Source organism: Leptodactylus fuscus, chromosome 7 (genome assembly GCF_031893055.1).
Source record: "Leptodactylus fuscus isolate aLepFus1 chromosome 7, aLepFus1.hap2, whole genome shotgun sequence".
Lineage (NCBI taxonomy): Eukaryota > Metazoa > Chordata > Amphibia > Anura > Leptodactylidae > Leptodactylus > Leptodactylus fuscus.
The window spans coordinates 79,559,910-79,576,625 of record NC_134271.1 but is presented as its reverse complement, the minus strand read 5'-3'; the positions used below and the strand labels follow the sequence as shown (position 1 = coordinate 79,576,625).

Below are 16,716 nucleotides of genomic sequence, written 5' to 3'. Positions count from 1 at the left end.
TGATTCTGAACGTGTTTTACGTTCAGAATAAGCTGCCGTTTACGTAGTGTGAACTCACCCTTACGCTGAGGCCCCACATTGCGGAAACGCAGCATTTTGTTGCGTTTTTTTGAGCCAAAGCCAAGAACGGCTACAAAAGGAATGAGAACTTAAATGCTGCGTTTCCGCAATGTGGGGCTTCAGCCTTAGGAATTTGGAAGCAGTTTTTTGACACTTTTTTTCTCCAGTACACTGATTTGGGGACAGACATGGGAAATCAGCTTAAGAAAATTTGTGTTTTACAAAATCTGGCTCAATAATAATGTTAAAAAAGTGTTGTATTTTTACCTGAAGGTAGGTCATGATGCTTCTTTTTTATCTCTAGCTGAATAAAACATCTAGAGGAAAAAAAAAAAAATCTGCTACTGATCCCCAGTGAAATGAATGGGAGGTATTTTTTTTTTTTAAATGTAGTACATTTTTTCCTATCAGTATGTCTTTGGAATATGGGATGGAAATCCATGCAAACACGGGGAGAACATACAAACTCCTTGCATTTTTTTTTTGTCCTTGGTGGGCTTTGAACACCAAGACTCCAGCGCTGCAGTGCTAACCACTGAGCCACCGTGTGGCTCCTTGAATAGGAGGTATTTTTGAGGTGGATTCTGCTTCAAAATTCTCCTGAAAAAAAAAACCTCTGTGTGAACATACCCTAAGTGAATATTGGCCATCAGTGCTGGAGTAATCCAATAGCTAACAGCCTAAAGGCAATCTTTGGGGGTAATGTGGGGACCTATAAAAGGGGCTCTTATGGTGGTCCTTACTGTATGGGAACCTGTAAAGGGGGTCCTTAAAGGGATTCTACCATTAAAACCTTTTTTTTGTGGATAAGACGTCGGAATAGCCATTAGAAAGGCTATTCGTCTCTTACCGTTAGACGTGGTCTCCGCTGCGCCGTTCCTTAGAAATACCGGTTTTTACTGGTATGCAAATGAGTTCTACCGCAGCAATGGGGGCGGGCCCCAGCACTCAAACAGCGATGGGGGCGTTCCCACCCACCGCTGCCAGAGAAGTGTCTCCAAGCACCGCCTCCTTCTTCGTCCGCAGCGTCATCTTCAGTGTCTTCTTCCGTCGCAGGCTCGTAACTTCTAGCAGAGCAGAGCGCGCAGGCGCACAGGAAAATGGCCGCTAACAATACTGTGCAAGCGGCCATTATCCCGTGACCTGTGCGCCTGCGCAGCCTACTCTGCCCAAGGCCTAGACATTACGAGCCTGCGACGGAAGAAGACACTGAAGATGACGCTGCGGACGAAGAAGGAGGCAGTGCTTGGAGACACTTCTCTGGCAGCGGTGGGCCCGCCCCCATCGCGGCGAGAGAACTCATTTGCATACTGGTAAAAACCGGTATTTCTAAGGAACGGCGCAGCGGAAACCACGTCTAAAAGTAAAACACAAATAACCTTTCTAAAGGCTATTCCGACGTCTTATCCTCAAAAAAAAGGTTTTAATGGTAGAATCCCTTTAATGTACATACGCGGCCTATCTATTCACTACTCACTAGACCGCAGCCTGCCATCCACTAAAGCTGAGGTGACATCTCCGAGACTGCGGCCTGTTCATTGAGCTCCGCGGTCATTCACTGAGAATAAAGTTTCTCCATTCCTAGGACAACTACAGTGTGCGACCATATTTAAGTTCTGCAAAGAGTGCGGAGGTGAAACGTCCACCTCTGGCAGAGATAGTCTTGAGACACAAGGGGGTGCCGGGAGCCGCCATCTTACCTAGCCGTCACTCATGGCGATCCTTCCCTTACTCCGCCCCCGCTTACTCAATCTTATTCATTTGTTTGTTACCGCCCAGACCGTCCTCGCAGATGTCGGAGGTCTCTGGAGCGGGTGACAGGATTGACTGTAGGGTCGCCATGGGTCGGGTGGAGTTCTATGCGCTGTGGTCTGTGCTGGAGGCGCCAAGACAGTTTATCAGGTGTGAGAGGGATTCCCTCAGGAGGAAGGGCCGTAGTGTGGCAGACAGTGGTGTTAGACCTGACAGGCCATGTATTGCTGGGGAGAGGTATTTCTTCTGTATTGCTGGAAATCCCTGTGCAAATCTTCCTATGCATGTAAGTGGAGTTGTGGGGCCCCATTGACATGTATGGGATCAGCGGCATAAAGTGACATGTTGCTGATTTATTATCCACATTACAGGCCGGTTTCTGTGCTGTTTTTTTTTTTCTTTTTTTCAGCTTGTATATGGTAATTACATTAGGTTTATACTAGCGTTTGCTTTCTGTTCTTTGGGTCCGCTTAGAGGCCTGAAAAACGGAAAGCTAACTTGCTTAAAAAATGGGTACCTGCGGAATCCCGTGGTCCTTCTTCAAGCAGAAATCTACTTTTCTGTCCACATGTTCCATGCGGAGAGCACACGGACCCCATTATAGTCTATGGGGTCCATGTGCTTTCACTGTACACCACTTGCCAGTGTGTTTGGTAGTCCGTTCGGGGGATCCCCATACGGACTTCCCTGGATTACCAAGCGCAGATGTGAACGAGGGATTATTCTGCCTTTCACTGGCATGATAACTGACAACCTCTGATGTACTGGCCATTAGCTTACAGGTGAGATACATAGTAATTACTGGTCATTAGTTTACAGGTGAGATACATAGTAACAAGAGCTACTCATTATTGCAATTAAAAACTGCATGTAGAGATGAGCGAACACTAAAATGTTCGAGGTTCGAAATTCGATTCGAACAGCCGCTCACTGTTCGAGTGTTCGAATGGGTTTCGAACCCCATTATAGTCTATGGGGAACATAAACTCGTTAAGGGGGAAACCCAAATTCGTGTCTGGAGGGTCACCAAGTCCACTATGACACCCCAGGAAATGATACCAACACCCTGGAATGACACTGGGACAGCAGGGGAAGCATGTCTGGGGGCATAAAAGTCACTTTATTTCATGGAAATCCCTGTCAGTTTGCGATTTTCGCAAGCTAACTTTTCCCCATAGAAATGCATTGGCCAGTGCTGATTGGCCAGAGTACGGAACTCGACCAATCAGCGCTGGCTCTGCTGGAGGAGGCGGAGTCTAAGATAGCTCCACACCAGTCTCCATTCAGGTCCGACCTTAGACTCCGCCTCCTCCGGCAGAGCCAGCGCTGATTGGCCGAAGGCTGGCCAATGCATTCCTATGCGAATGCAGACTTAGCAGTGCTGAGTCAGTTTTGCTCAACTACACATCTGATGCACACTCGGCACTGCTACATCAGATGTAGCAATCTGATGTAGCAGAGCCGAGGGTGCACTAGAACCCCTGTGCAAACTCAGTTCACGCTAATAGAATGCATTGGCCAGCGCTGATTGGCCAATGCATTCTATTAGCCCGATGAAGTAGAGCTGAATGTGTGTGCTAAGCACACACATTCAGCACTGCTTCATCAAGCCAATACAATGCATTAGCCAGTGCTGATTGGCCAGAGTACGGAATTCGGCCAATCAGCGCTGGCCAATGCATTCTATTAGCCCGATGAAGTAGAGCTGAATGTGTGTGCTAAGCACACACATTCAGCACTGCTTCATCAAGCCAATACAATGCATTAGCCAGTGCTGATTGGCCAGAGTACGGAATTCGGCCAATCAGCGCTGGCTCTGCTGGAGGAGGCGGAGTCTAAGGTCGCTCCACACCAGTCTCCATTCAGGTCCGACCTTAGACTCCGCCTCCTCCGGCAGAGCCAGCGCTGATTGGCCGAAGGCTGGCCAATGCATTCCTATGCGAATGCAGACTTAGCAGTGCTGAGTCAGTTTTGCTCAACTACACATCTGATGCACACTCGGCACTGCTACATCAGATGTAGCAATCTGATGTAGCAGAGCCGAGGGTGCACTAGAACCCCTGTGCAAACTCAGTTCACGCTAATAGAATGCATTGGCCAGCGCTGATTGGCCAATGCATTCTATTAGCCCGATGAAGTAGAGCTGAATGTGTGTGCTAAGCACACACATTCAGCACTGCTTCATCAAGCCAATACAATGCATTAGCCAGTGCTGATTGGCCAGAGTACGGAATTCGGCCAATCAGCGCTGGCCAATGCATTCTATTAGCCCGATGAAGTAGAGCTGAATGTGTGTGCTAAGCACACACATTCAGCACTGCTTCATCAAGCCAATACAATGCATTAGCCAGTGCTGATTGGCCAGAGTACGGAATTCGGCCAATCAGCGCTGGCTCTGCTGGAGGAGGCGGAGTCTAAGGTCGCTCCACACCAGTCTCCATTCAGGTCCGACCTTAGACTCCGCCTCCTCCGGCAGAGCCAGCGCTGATTGGCCGAAGGCTGGCCAATGCATTCCTATGCGAATGCAGACTTAGCAGTGCTGAGTCAGTTTTGCTCAACTACACATCTGATGCACACTCGGCACTGCTACATCAGATGTAGCAATCTGATGTAGCAGAGCCGAGGGTGCACTAGAACCCCTGTGCAAACTCAGTTCACGCTAATAGAATGCATTGGCCAGCGCTGATTGGCCAATGCATTCTATTAGCCCGATGAAGTAGAGCTGAATGTGTGTGCTAAGCACACACATTCAGCACTGCTTCATCAAGCCAATACAATGCATTAGCCAGTGCTGATTGGCCAGAGTACGGAATTCGGCCAATCAGCGCTGGCCAATGCATTCTATTAGCCCGATGAAGTAGAGCTGAATGTGTGTGCTAAGCACACACATTCAGCACTGCTTCATCAAGCCAATACAATGCATTAGCCAGTGCTGATTGGCCAGAGTACGGAATTCGGCCAATCAGCGCTGGCTCTGCTGGAGGAGGCGGAGTCTAAGGTCGCTCCACACCCGTCTCCATTCAGGTCCGACCTTAGACTCCGCCTCCTCCGGCAGAGCCAGCGCTGATTGGCCGAAGGCTGGCCAATGCATTCCTATGCGAATGCAGACTTAGCAGTGCTGAGTCAGTTTTGCTCAACTACACATCTGATGCACACTCGGCACTGCTACATCAGATGTAGCAATCTGATGTAGCAGAGCCGAGGGTGCACTAGAACCCCTGTGCAAACTCAGTTCACGCTAATAGAATGCATTGGCCAGCGCTGATTGGCCAATGCATTCTATTAGCCCGATGAAGTAGAGCTGAATGTGTGTGCTAAGCACACACATTCAGCACTGCTTCATCAAGCCAATACAATGCATTAGCCAGTGCTGATTGGCCAGAGTACGGAATTCGGCCAATCAGCGCTGGCCAATGCATTCTATTAGCCCGATGAAGTAGAGCTGAATGTGTGTGCTAAGCACACACATTCAGCACTGCTTCATCAAGCCAATACAATGCATTAGCCAGTGCTGATTGGCCAGAGTACGGAATTCGGCCAATCAGCGCTGGCTCTGCTGGAGGAGGCGGAGTCTAAGGTCGCTCCACACCAGTCTCCATTCAGGTCCGACCTTAGACTCCGCCTCCTCCGGCAGAGCCAGCGCTGATTGGCCGAAGGCTGGCCAATGCATTCCTATGCGAATGCAGACTTAGCAGTGCTGAGTCAGTTTTGCTCAACTACACATCTGATGCACACTCGGCACTGCTACATCAGATGTAGCAATCTGATGTAGCAGAGCCGAGGGTGCACTAGAACCCCTGTGCAAACTCAGTTCACGCTAATAGAATGCATTGGCCAGTGCTGATTGGCCAATGCATTCTATTAGCCCGATGAAGTAGAGCTGAATGTGTGTGCTAAGCACACACATTCAGCACTGCTTCATCAAGCCAATACAATGCATTAGCCAGTGCTGATTGGCCAGAGTACGGAATTCGGCCAATCAGCGCTGGCCAATGCATTCTATTAGCCCGATGAAGTAGAGCTGAATGTGTGTGCTAAGCACACACATTCAGCTCTACTTCATCGGGCTAATAGAATGCATTGGCCAGCGCTGATTGGCCAGAGTACGGAACTCGACCAATCAGCGCTGGCTCTGCTGGAGGAGGCGGAGTCTAAGGTCGGACCTGAATGGAGACTGGTGTGGAGCGATCTTAGACTCCGCCTCCTCCAGCAGAGCCAGCGCTGATTGGCCGAATTCCGTACTCTGGCCAATCAGCACTGGCTAATGCATTGTATTGGCGTGATGAAGCAGTGCTGAATGTGTGTGCTTAGCACACACATTCAGCTCTACTTCATCGGGCTAATAGAATGCATTGGCCAGCGCTGATTGGCCGAATTCCGTACTCTGGCCAATCAGTGCTGGCCAATGCATTCTATTAGCTTGATGAAGCAGAGTGTGCACAAGGGTTCAAGCGCACCCTCGGCTCTGATGTAGGAGAGCCGAGGGTGCACTTGAACCCTTGTGCACCCTCAGCTCTGCTACATCAGAGCCGAGGGTGCGCTTGAACCCTTGTGCACACTCTGCTTCATCAAGCTAATAGAATGCATTGGCCAGCGCTGATTGGCCAATGTATTCTATTAGCCTGATGAAGTAGAGCTGAATGTGTGTGCTAAGCACACACATTCAGCTCTACTTCATCGGGCTAATAGAATGCATTGGCCAGCGCTGATTGGCCAGAGTACGGAACTCGACCAATCAGCGCTGGCTCTGCTGGAGGAGGCGGAGTCTAAGATCGCTCCACACCAGTCTCCATTCAGGTCCGACCTTAGACTCCGCCTCCTCCAGCAGAGCCAGCGCTGATTGGCCGAATTCCGTACTCTGGCCAATCAGCACTGGCTAATGCATTGTATTGGCTTGATGAAGCAGTGCTGAATGTGTGTGCTTAGCACACACATTCAGCTCTACTTCATCGGGCTAATAGAATGCATTGGCCAATCAGCGCTGGCCAATGCATTCTATTAGCGTGAACTGAGTTTGCACAGGGGTTCTAGTGCACCCTCGGCTCTGCTACATCAGATTGCTACATCTGATGTAGCAGTGCCGAGTGTGCATCAGATGTGTAGTTGAGCAAAACTGACTCAGCACTGCTAAGTATGCATTCGCATAGGAATGCATTGGCCAGCCTTCGGCCAATCAGCGCTGGCTCTGCCGGAGGAGGCGGAGTCTAAGGTCGGACCTGAATGGAGACTGGTGTGGAGCGACCTTAGACTCCGCCTCCTCCAGCAGAGCCAGCGCTGATTGGCCGAATTCCGTACTCTGGCCAATCAGCACTGGCTAATGCATTGTATTGGCTTGATGAAGCAGTGCTGAATGTGTGTGCTTAGCACACACATTCAGCTCTACTTCATCGGGCTAATAGAATGCATTGGCCAATCAGCGCTGGCCAATGCATTCTATTAGCGTGAACTGAGTTTGCACAGGGGTTCTAGTGCACCCTCGGCTCTGCTACATCAGATTGCTACATCTGATGTAGCAGTGCCGAGTGTGCATCAGATGTGTAGTTGAGCAAAACTGACTCAGCACTGCTAAGTCTCTGCATTCGCATAGGAATGCATTGGCCAGCCTTCGGCCAATCAGCGCTGGCTCTGCCGGAGGAGGCGGAGTCTAAGGTCGGACCTGAATGGAGACTGGTGTGGAGCGATCTTAGACTCCGCCTCCTCCAGCAGAGCCAGCGCTGATTGGTCGAGTTCCGTACTCTGGCCAATCAGCGCTGGCCAATGCATTCTATTAGCCCGATGAAGTAGAGCTGAATGTGTGTGCTTAGCACACACATTCAGCTCTACTTCATCAGGCTAATAGAATACATTGGCCAATCAGCGCTGGCCAATGCATTCTATTAGCTTGATGAAGCAGAGTGTGCACAAGGGTTCAAGCGCACCCTCGGCTCTGATGTAGCAGAGCTGAGGGTGCACAAGGGTTCAAGTGCACCCTCGGCTCTCCTACATCAGAGCCGAGGGTGCGCTTGAACCCTTGTGCAGCCTCGGCTCTGCTACATCAGAGCCGAGGGTGCGCTTGAACCCTTGTGCACACTCTGCTTCATCAAGCTAATAGAATGCATTGGCCAGCACTGATTGGCCAGAGTACGGAATTCGGCCAATCAGCGCTGGCCAATGCATCCCTATGGGAAAAAGTTTATCTCACAAAAATCACAATTACACACCCGATAGAGCCCCAAAAAGTTATTTTTAATAACATTCCCCCCTAAATAAAGGTTATCCCTAGCTATCCCTGCCTGTACAGCTATCCCTGTCTCATAGTCACAAAGTTCACATTCTCATATGACCCGGATTTGAAATCCACTATTCGTCTAAAATGGAGGTCACCTGATTTCGGCAGCCAATGACTTTTTCCAATTTTTTTCAATGCCCCCAGTGTCGTAGTTCCTGTCCCACCTCCCCTGCGCTGTTATTGGTGCAAAAAAGGCGCCAGGGAAGGTGGGAGGGGAATCGAATTTTGGCGCACTTTACCACGTGGTGTTCGATTCGATTCGAACATGGCGAACACCCTGATATCCGATCGAACATGTGTTCGATAGAACACTGTTCGCTCATCTCTAACTGCATGCAGTTCTTCAGTGAAAAGCACCATGTAAGGTCGGGTTCGCACTTCCATTGGATGTCTGTCCTGATAGTGTCTGTTTAAGAAAAAAAAAAAAAACTAACAAAACTGACACCTATCATAACAGACATTAACGGACACTTTCTGAAGTTAAAATGTGTCAGTTGTTTTACCTGATCCATTTAATGGACCCATTAGCATCAGTTAGTGTCCGTTTTTATACTGTCCATTTTTTGCTTTTTTTTTATTTCTGCTTTCTGAGCATGCGCAGAAAAAAAATAATTAAAATGGACAGTAAGAACGGACACTATAACAGATGCCTGTCCGGTATTGTCTGTTACCCATAAACATTGTAAAAAAAATAAATAATGAACATCCGTCATAAAACCATTATTTTTCGCACACACAAAGGTACTGAATACCAGATTTTTGTGCCCACGAAAGATAACGGACATGAGACGGATTTTTGTAAATGGTCACTAACAGATAACAGATAAAATACCATTGGAATCGATGGGGTTTTGACGGTTCTGATAGTGCCCATTGCTAAAATCTTGTAACTGATACTAGCAGCAGACACTACTGACTGTCACCAATGGTATTGTGAACGCCCCCTAACGCAGCCTAAAAACTGCTTGAGGTTGTCAATTGCAGTAAAAAATAGCACTTGCTACTATGCATTTCAGCTAAATTTTTACTGTGCCAGTAAGGCCTTATTCACATGTCCCCATATAACATACGGTATGTATGGCATCTGCATTTTTCATGGATGCCATACGTACTCATTCACTCCTTTATTTGGCTTCTGTTGCACTTTTTTTCTGTTTTGTGCTGTTATGCACTTGAGTCTTTTTTTTTACCTTCAGATGTTATGCAGCTTTTGCCACTTCTAATTTGTGTCCGGGAAAGAGCATGGCCGAAGTGGAAATGATTTTCAAACAGCATTTATGACTTCCTGCCATTCACCATAAAATTACGGCAGATGCCAGGTCTCCGCTGTTCTATACATCAGGGACCCGGTGCTAATGCCCACTATTAGAGAAATTATTGAAATTAGAGAAAAACTGCTTTTTCCAACAACATCACACTACCCCCAAATGAGCAAGGTGGGGTGCTGTCAGTGAATAGCACCAACCTCACATGTCCATTGTCATTTTGTATTGATTTGTCCATTGTCATTTTGTATTGATACTGGTTAGCGAGATTAAGGGCTAGTTCACACGGGGGCATGGAATGGTGTATTTTGGTCCTGATTCTAATGCCGGGAGCCATATCAGAATTGGACCAAAATACGACTGTCGCGGCTTCCCGCTCCTGAGTAGGCTTCAATGAATGGGCCTAGTCTGGAGGGTGCTGTCGTGAGGCGGACGCCGGGGCTGACTCAGCCGTGGAATCTGCCTGAAGTAAGGGCAGCTTGTTTCTTTATTTCTGTGAGCCGTAACATACCGCTTACAGAAAAAAGAAAGCTAGTGGTCTACATAGACTTCTATTGTGAGGGTGTGGATTCTGAGGTGGATTCAGGAATTTGAAGCTGATTTTCTCGCTTGTCCAAATTCTGCGCCAAAATCCACATCTAATGCTGCACCTATCAGGCTGTATTTTCTGCCTCCCATTCACTTCAGTAGATGTTATCAGGTGCAATCTGCTTGAAGATTGAGTACTATGCTTATTTTTCAGCTAGCTGAAAAAAATCTGCTAGAGGAAAAATCTGCATCTGACTCCCATTGAAATGAATGGAGGATGGATTCAGCTGGAATTTGGGAAAAAAAGAGTAAAGTTTATTCAACATATATCCAATAGTTTCTCACAAAAATAGTTAGTATAGCAGTAGTGGTAGACAAATGTGTCCAAACGGACATTTCGGTTCTAAATTGGACTTCTTTTTTTTTTTTTAACAGTACATCATGTTTGTATAAGATGATATAATCTTTGACAGCAGACATTCGGGTTAACTCTGCTAAAACTGTATATGGATACAGCACTGTAGCATTTCTCTTGTCACCCTTTAAGCTGGGTGCATTTCAAAACTGCTGTTATTTTGTATGTGTGGACATTACACAGTTTGACCTCTCTTTCTGTAGGCTTGGTCTCTGCTTCTATTCTGTAAGTAGGGCACCACAAGTAACTTTTTGTCCTGTATGTATAAACTGTGCCCAGTACAACTTCTCCTGTCCTGTCTTTACAGTAAAGGTGGTCGGATGAGTTTTCAGCTACCGTTGCCACTTCCACTTCCTAAGCATCTCTTACTGTTCAGTCTGGGGGACTGGAATTCGTATTCCCGGGAGTCATGTGTCATGGCTCAGCTGGTTACAGGCTCAGCACAGCCACAACATATAGGTACCCTGTCTGCTGAGTTCAGGTAATGGTGGACTTCATCTAAAATAAGAGGTTGTGATGAGTAGAGGATGGTGTAGGGTTCACAACTCCTTTTGGGTTCATGACCTGCACTCTGTCCATGCAGGTCCCTGGTCTGGGATGGTGAGTGGCATTTGGACATCGTAATGGAGTGTGTCAGATTAACAGCACAAGGAATGCCAGCCAAACTTTGCCTGACTGTATCTGGAAAGGTAAAACAACAAGCAATAAAATTGACTAGTGCCTGCTAGTCATCCTCCTTGTCTGTCACCTCTGCTTTGTTTAATTTTTGCAGGTCAATAAAGGTTCTGGCTTCAGCAGCAGTACCCCTGCTAGGAAGAGGCTCAGCATAGGACCACCCAGTAGCCCACTGTTATCGGAAAGCACGATTGCCCAGGTGAGACTGCTAGAAGTCTCAGTGGAGGTGGGTATCTCGGACCAGTAGATTGTATGTCATGTGGGACATGTAGAGACTGTATTGCAGTAGTACATACTGTAGGTGAAATACAAACTTGTTAGCGTTAATGCTTTCTCCTGTAGGACAAGGGTTATAGTGCTGAAGTCACGCAGCTGGCGACTTGTGCCTTACTGAAAGATTCCCCACCACTAAAGAAAGTGGCCATTAGTCTGCCTCTCATCAACAAGGATGGAGGGTCGGGTGAGCAAGATTTCTACAGGAGGTCAAATATTGTGCCCAGGATCCCCAAAAGACTCCGTTTTGGCAGCAAAGGCACTGAAGATGGGACTCTGGGGACAGCAGGTAAGTAAAGGCTATTAGGAGTAAGTAAAGGCATCAATGGGCCCCACTCCTGCAACAGTAACCATGACCACTCTAAGGTGGAGAGTGCTTTGCATCACCAGTTCTTGTAACTATGTAGTTGCTGCCTGGGTCTTGTAGATGTTGATGCTGGTGACAGCTTACTGACTGCTCATTAGAATTTACTGCCATTCTACAATTTTTATTTGTTTTTCTTATATATTTTGCCCGTACAATTTCTCCCTACCTTTAGTGTGTCCGTCAGCTCGCTGGGGCCACAGCACCTGTCTCTGCGATCCAGAAACTGCCATTTTGATTGGTGGAGAAGGCCCCAATGAGAAGTCAAGTCCCGATTCGCTGTGGAAGTTGGAACTAGGTACAAGGTCTCTGTGTTGTCACTACTCCCGACAGACCTGGTAGATCACATGGTGCCTGTTTTATCCATTTATCTGAAATGGGGGAACAGCAAATGTGCGATGGTAGCGATAAAGAGGTTGTGACTCTGGTGACGTGTGTGATGGGTGACATGCTGTAAGAGGGTATTACTGTATGATAGGGGTTAGTGACATGTGACAGAGTGAATGTGTGACAGAGAGAGAGGTGAAATGCTTTGTGATGGAGTGACGAAGGGCTGGTTATCCCTTTGTTGGATGACATAAGCAGGGTTATACCTTGGGTCCTCTTTTACCCTTAGCACCCTGACTGCTTTCTTTTTGGTCCCTCTCAGACAGTGACTTCTGGTTCCAGGTGGATAGTTTGTGCTCTGGCTCTGCCCCCCAGTGTTCCCGGGGGCACACTGCAACCTTTGACCCTGAGACCAAGAAAGTGTTTGTGTATGGAGGGATGCAGGGGAAGCACTGGTTCAGCAATATCTATGTGTTGGATACGCTGGAGTGGAAGTGGACACTGGTCACTGTAAGTATTGTGGTATATGAGAGGTCACATGGTAACAACTCATTGTGACTGGTACCTTTTGCTGCAGGCAGTGGGAAAAGTGCCAACATTATCCTATCACACTGCTACCATGTACCAACGGGAGCTCTATGTCTTCGGAGGTTTGTGTCCACAAGGGGGAGCTGATGTTGGAGTCTGCACCAATGCCCTTTATATCTTCAATCCAGAGTACAAGATCTGGTATCAGCCCATCGTGGAGGGGGAAAGGCCACTACCTAGATATGGGTAAGAATACAGGCCTAGGTTGCAGGTAAGCAGAGGTTGGCAACCACCTAGGGCAGTGATGGCGAACCTTTTAGAGACCGAATGCCCAAACTGCAACCCAAAACCCACTAATTTATCACAAAGTGCCAACACGGCAATTTAACATTAAATTAATACTGTGCAGATCCACAATTGTGGACAATTAAGGACCCACAAAATACGGTTGTGTGAATAGGGCCTTACCGAGCTTTCAATATTGCAAACAACTATGTACTGCATTTGGTACTTTTTTAAAAATTCTTTTTTTTTTTTTGTTATAGATTGTGAGCCCCACATACAGCTCACAATGTTTTTTTTTTTGTTTTTTTTCTCCCTATCAGCATGTCTTTGGAATATGGGGTAGAAATCCATGCAAACACAGGGAGAACATACAAACTCCTTGCAGATGTTTTTTTGCCCTTGGTGGGATTTGAACACCAGGACTCCAGCGCTGCAAGGCTACAGTGCTAACCACTGAGCCACCGTGTGTCCCCCGCATTTGGTACTTTTGAACAATTAATGTTCATTATTTACATTGCACAGACTTGTTTTATAGTGACCACGTAATGTTGTCATGACCTGTAATAATATCACTTGTCTGCTACAAAAACAGATATTGTGTGATATAAATGGTGAAGGGCTACCACACAGTCCAATCTGCTCCACAGTGAACCCCACACAATACAATCTGCTTCACAGTGGCCCCCATACAGTACAATGTGCTTCACAATGGCTCTTACACTGTACAATCTGTTCCACAGTGGCCCACACACACACACACACACACACACACACACACAGTATAATCTACCTAAAAGTGGCCCCCACATAGTACAATTTGCTCCACAGTGGCCCACACACAGTATAATCTGTTTCACGGATGGGTGCCCACAAGGCAGGCTCAGAGTGCCACCTCTGGCACCCGTGCCATAGGTTCACCATCACGGACCTAGGGTGTCACCATGCAGCAAGTATAGGGGTAGCTTAGCTTCCAACCCTGCACTCCTGCTCAACTCTGCATACATCTATATGTGGTGATGAAACCAAGATATACTGCGATCACTAAGTAGGTCCACAGTCTTGTTCCTGTGACCTTGAGTCATAGCAATATCAAGACTCCAGACAGTAGGAAAAGAAACAACCTGAGGAAGTTAGATGCTAAGTGTCATAATAATAATGACTCTACAGCCCTCCCCTGACCCATTGCTTAACATTTCACATCTTCTGCTGAGAGGTCTCCTATATGAAGCACTACAAATTAAAGTTTACAACAATAAAAATAAAGGAGTAATAAGAATAGAAGTCACAATACAATACAGCAAAGTTGGCAATAGGTATATAATCTAAAGACAAATGAGGGGGGAAGGGAGAAAGTGGGGTAGAAAGAGATCAGAGACCTTGGAGACCACAGTATGCGTGCCATGGGGTCCAGAGGGACCGGAAGTTTCCGACCATATTGTTCAGTGTAGCCATGAGAAACTCCAGACTCCTTACATCCTAACAAGCCACCAGAGTGGGCCCGCAGAAAGCTGAGTACCCCTCCTATGTAGAGGACTTTTTATTCCGGGGTTCTTGGGGGAAGGTTAAGGAGATAAAGGGTCCAGGGCAACACCCTGGAGGAAGAGCATATCAGTCATGGACTTAACTTCCATCCAAAAGGGACAGAATAGAGGGCAACTAAAAAATATGTGAAACAATGATCCTGTATCAGAAAGGCATCTCCAGCAGGTGGAGGAAACACTGGGATTGAGATCTTCAATATTCAATAAATGAGGGTCTGACAGTCATGATTATTGCAAATCTGTTGCCTTTGGGACATTTTGGCTCCTGTAATTGTTTGCATGTTGTGAGCTGCACTGTTCACTCCCTGTACAATTTGTAGCGGCAGATTTTGGTGTTGTAACACTGCCCCATAGAATTCAATGGGACAGCGCTGCAGTACAATAATCTGCTGCTACAAATCATCAACAGAGTTACATGCACCATGTAAACAATACAAGGAGCCACATTGTCCCCCAACAGATACTCTGGGGGGAAGGGGGTGATTTGGGCTGTCTTCTCACAGATCTGATATTGGAAACCTATCCTAAGGATAGGCCATCAATATTAGAAAATGGGCACCGTATTTATGGGTTATAAAGTGAAAGAGGGGGTCTCCTAATGTTTTGGGTTGATTAATGGGCAGAGGGGTCTTCTTTAGGGTGTGATGGATTTTGGGGATGATAAAGAGTCTCTTGGTGTTTGGGGTGTGATTAGTTTTAGGGCAACTGACTGGCATGCCTCCTCATATTGTCTCTTCTCTCTTGCAGTCACACTGCCACTCTCCACGGTAACCGGCTTGTCCTGTTTGGAGGGCGCCGTTCTCCATCTCTAGTTTATCTGAATGATGTTCACATCCTAGACTTGGGTGAGGTTCTATCTGTAGTCTGACACATTTATGTGTGTAACATGATATCAGAGTACCCACAATGCACTGCTCTGCAGGTTACATGGAATATACAGCAGTGTCCTTTCCGTCCTTGTCTGAGAGACCCTCCCCACGCTGGTGAGTCTGGGCCTCATACTGAGCACTTCATCACTTGCCCTCCTGCCCCATCACATTCTCTTACACACACCTTCATATAATGATTTTGTGTCTCTGTGCTCTGTTAGCTTTCATGCAGCCATGCAGGTGTCTGAGCACAAACTTTTCATCCACGGAGGTTATTCTGCAAATGGCTCCTTGACAGATGCTTTCATCTTTAATCTTGGTAAGAGCCAGGACTTCATACCATACTCCATCCTTAAGGTATTTTCTTATACATGGAGGATACTCCGCAGCAAATTTCCTTGATAGGTATTACCGAGACCGGTAGTTTCTTTGACCCTTAGATCACCCTAGGACCTCATGATTATGAGCCTTAAGGCTTGCTGTAACTGTGAGAGCCCAAGGTGCTGAAGCCATTATACAGACGTCTTAAGTTACACCCATGTGTCTGATGTTTAAATGTATTCACAGAAATGATTGCTCTAAATTATAACATTTATTGTTACCAACTATATAAAATTTTATAATATATAGTACAGCAAAAAAAACAAATGATGGCAACCTGACAGTGGATGCAATTGAAGGTAGATAATTAATTCAGTAGTACAGTCAACAACTTGGATAGTGTAGCTGTATGACATGTGATATTTTGGCTCTTGTCTCATAATCACTTGCAGTGCTTGTTGATATAATTCACTTAACCTCTGAGGAACTCCCACTTTGGGAGGAAGATGTCAGGCCTGAGCTATACATAATTCATTAAGTGAGCGTGTTTGTAATGCTTTAATTAATTACATATATTCTACCATTTTACACTAATCCATGTTGTTGACTGTACTACTGAATTGACTATCTACCTTCATTGTATCCACTGTCACACTGCCATAATATGGTATGCATGACTGATCATCATAGATTTGGGGTGGTATGTGAAAGAGTTGTTAGAAACTTCTAAATGCTGCTACAAATAAAAGTTAAGAGAGTGATAATTGCTGTGAATTGTGATCACTGCTGGTAGTCTAATGACAGGCGATTCCCTGCTATCTAAACATAGTCTTGTTATGAGTGTAGTTGGACAGAGGAAGCATTCCTTATCATCAGTACAGTTCTCGCAGTCCAACATCATACTGTAGCCAAGCTAAGTCAGCAATGCTTCTGATCTTATTTACGCATTCAGTGTCAAGAGTTACTGATTTTTTATGTTTGACTTTTCTCTTTGACAGAAACTTTATCCTGGAACCCCATCAAGTTTGGGGGAGACATACAGCGGCCCCGTGCTGGCCACACGTTGCTCAACTTAACTTCCTCCTCCTTGACAGATTCTGACAAGGAGAAGCGCAAAGGACGGAGCACGTGCAGGGTCCTGATTATTGGGGGATCTGATGGATTAGGTACTTTCTATAGTGACAACCCCACATTTCAACTGGACTTAAATGTGTGACATACTTTGCCAGAGGTACTGTAGAATTA

The 16,716-nt window shown here is 46.6% G+C and overlaps 1 protein-coding gene across 1 annotated transcript; it reads left to right on the top strand.

The window, feature by feature from the left end:
* Positions 1-1,900: 1,900 nt before the first annotated feature.
* LOC142214467 (uncharacterized) lies at positions 1,901-16,547 on the top strand. Its single transcript, XM_075283415.1, has 12 exons — positions 1,901-1,962; positions 10,596-10,769; positions 10,872-10,977; positions 11,061-11,189; positions 11,306-11,525; positions 11,776-11,898; positions 12,250-12,437; positions 12,505-12,701; positions 15,029-15,126; positions 15,204-15,264; positions 15,372-15,507; positions 16,470-16,547. Exons 1-12 carry the CDS (start codon positions 1,901-1,903, stop codon positions 16,545-16,547), a joined length of 1,572 nt encoding a protein of 523 aa, XP_075139516.1.
* The last annotated feature ends 169 nt before the right edge of the window (positions 16,548-16,716 follow it).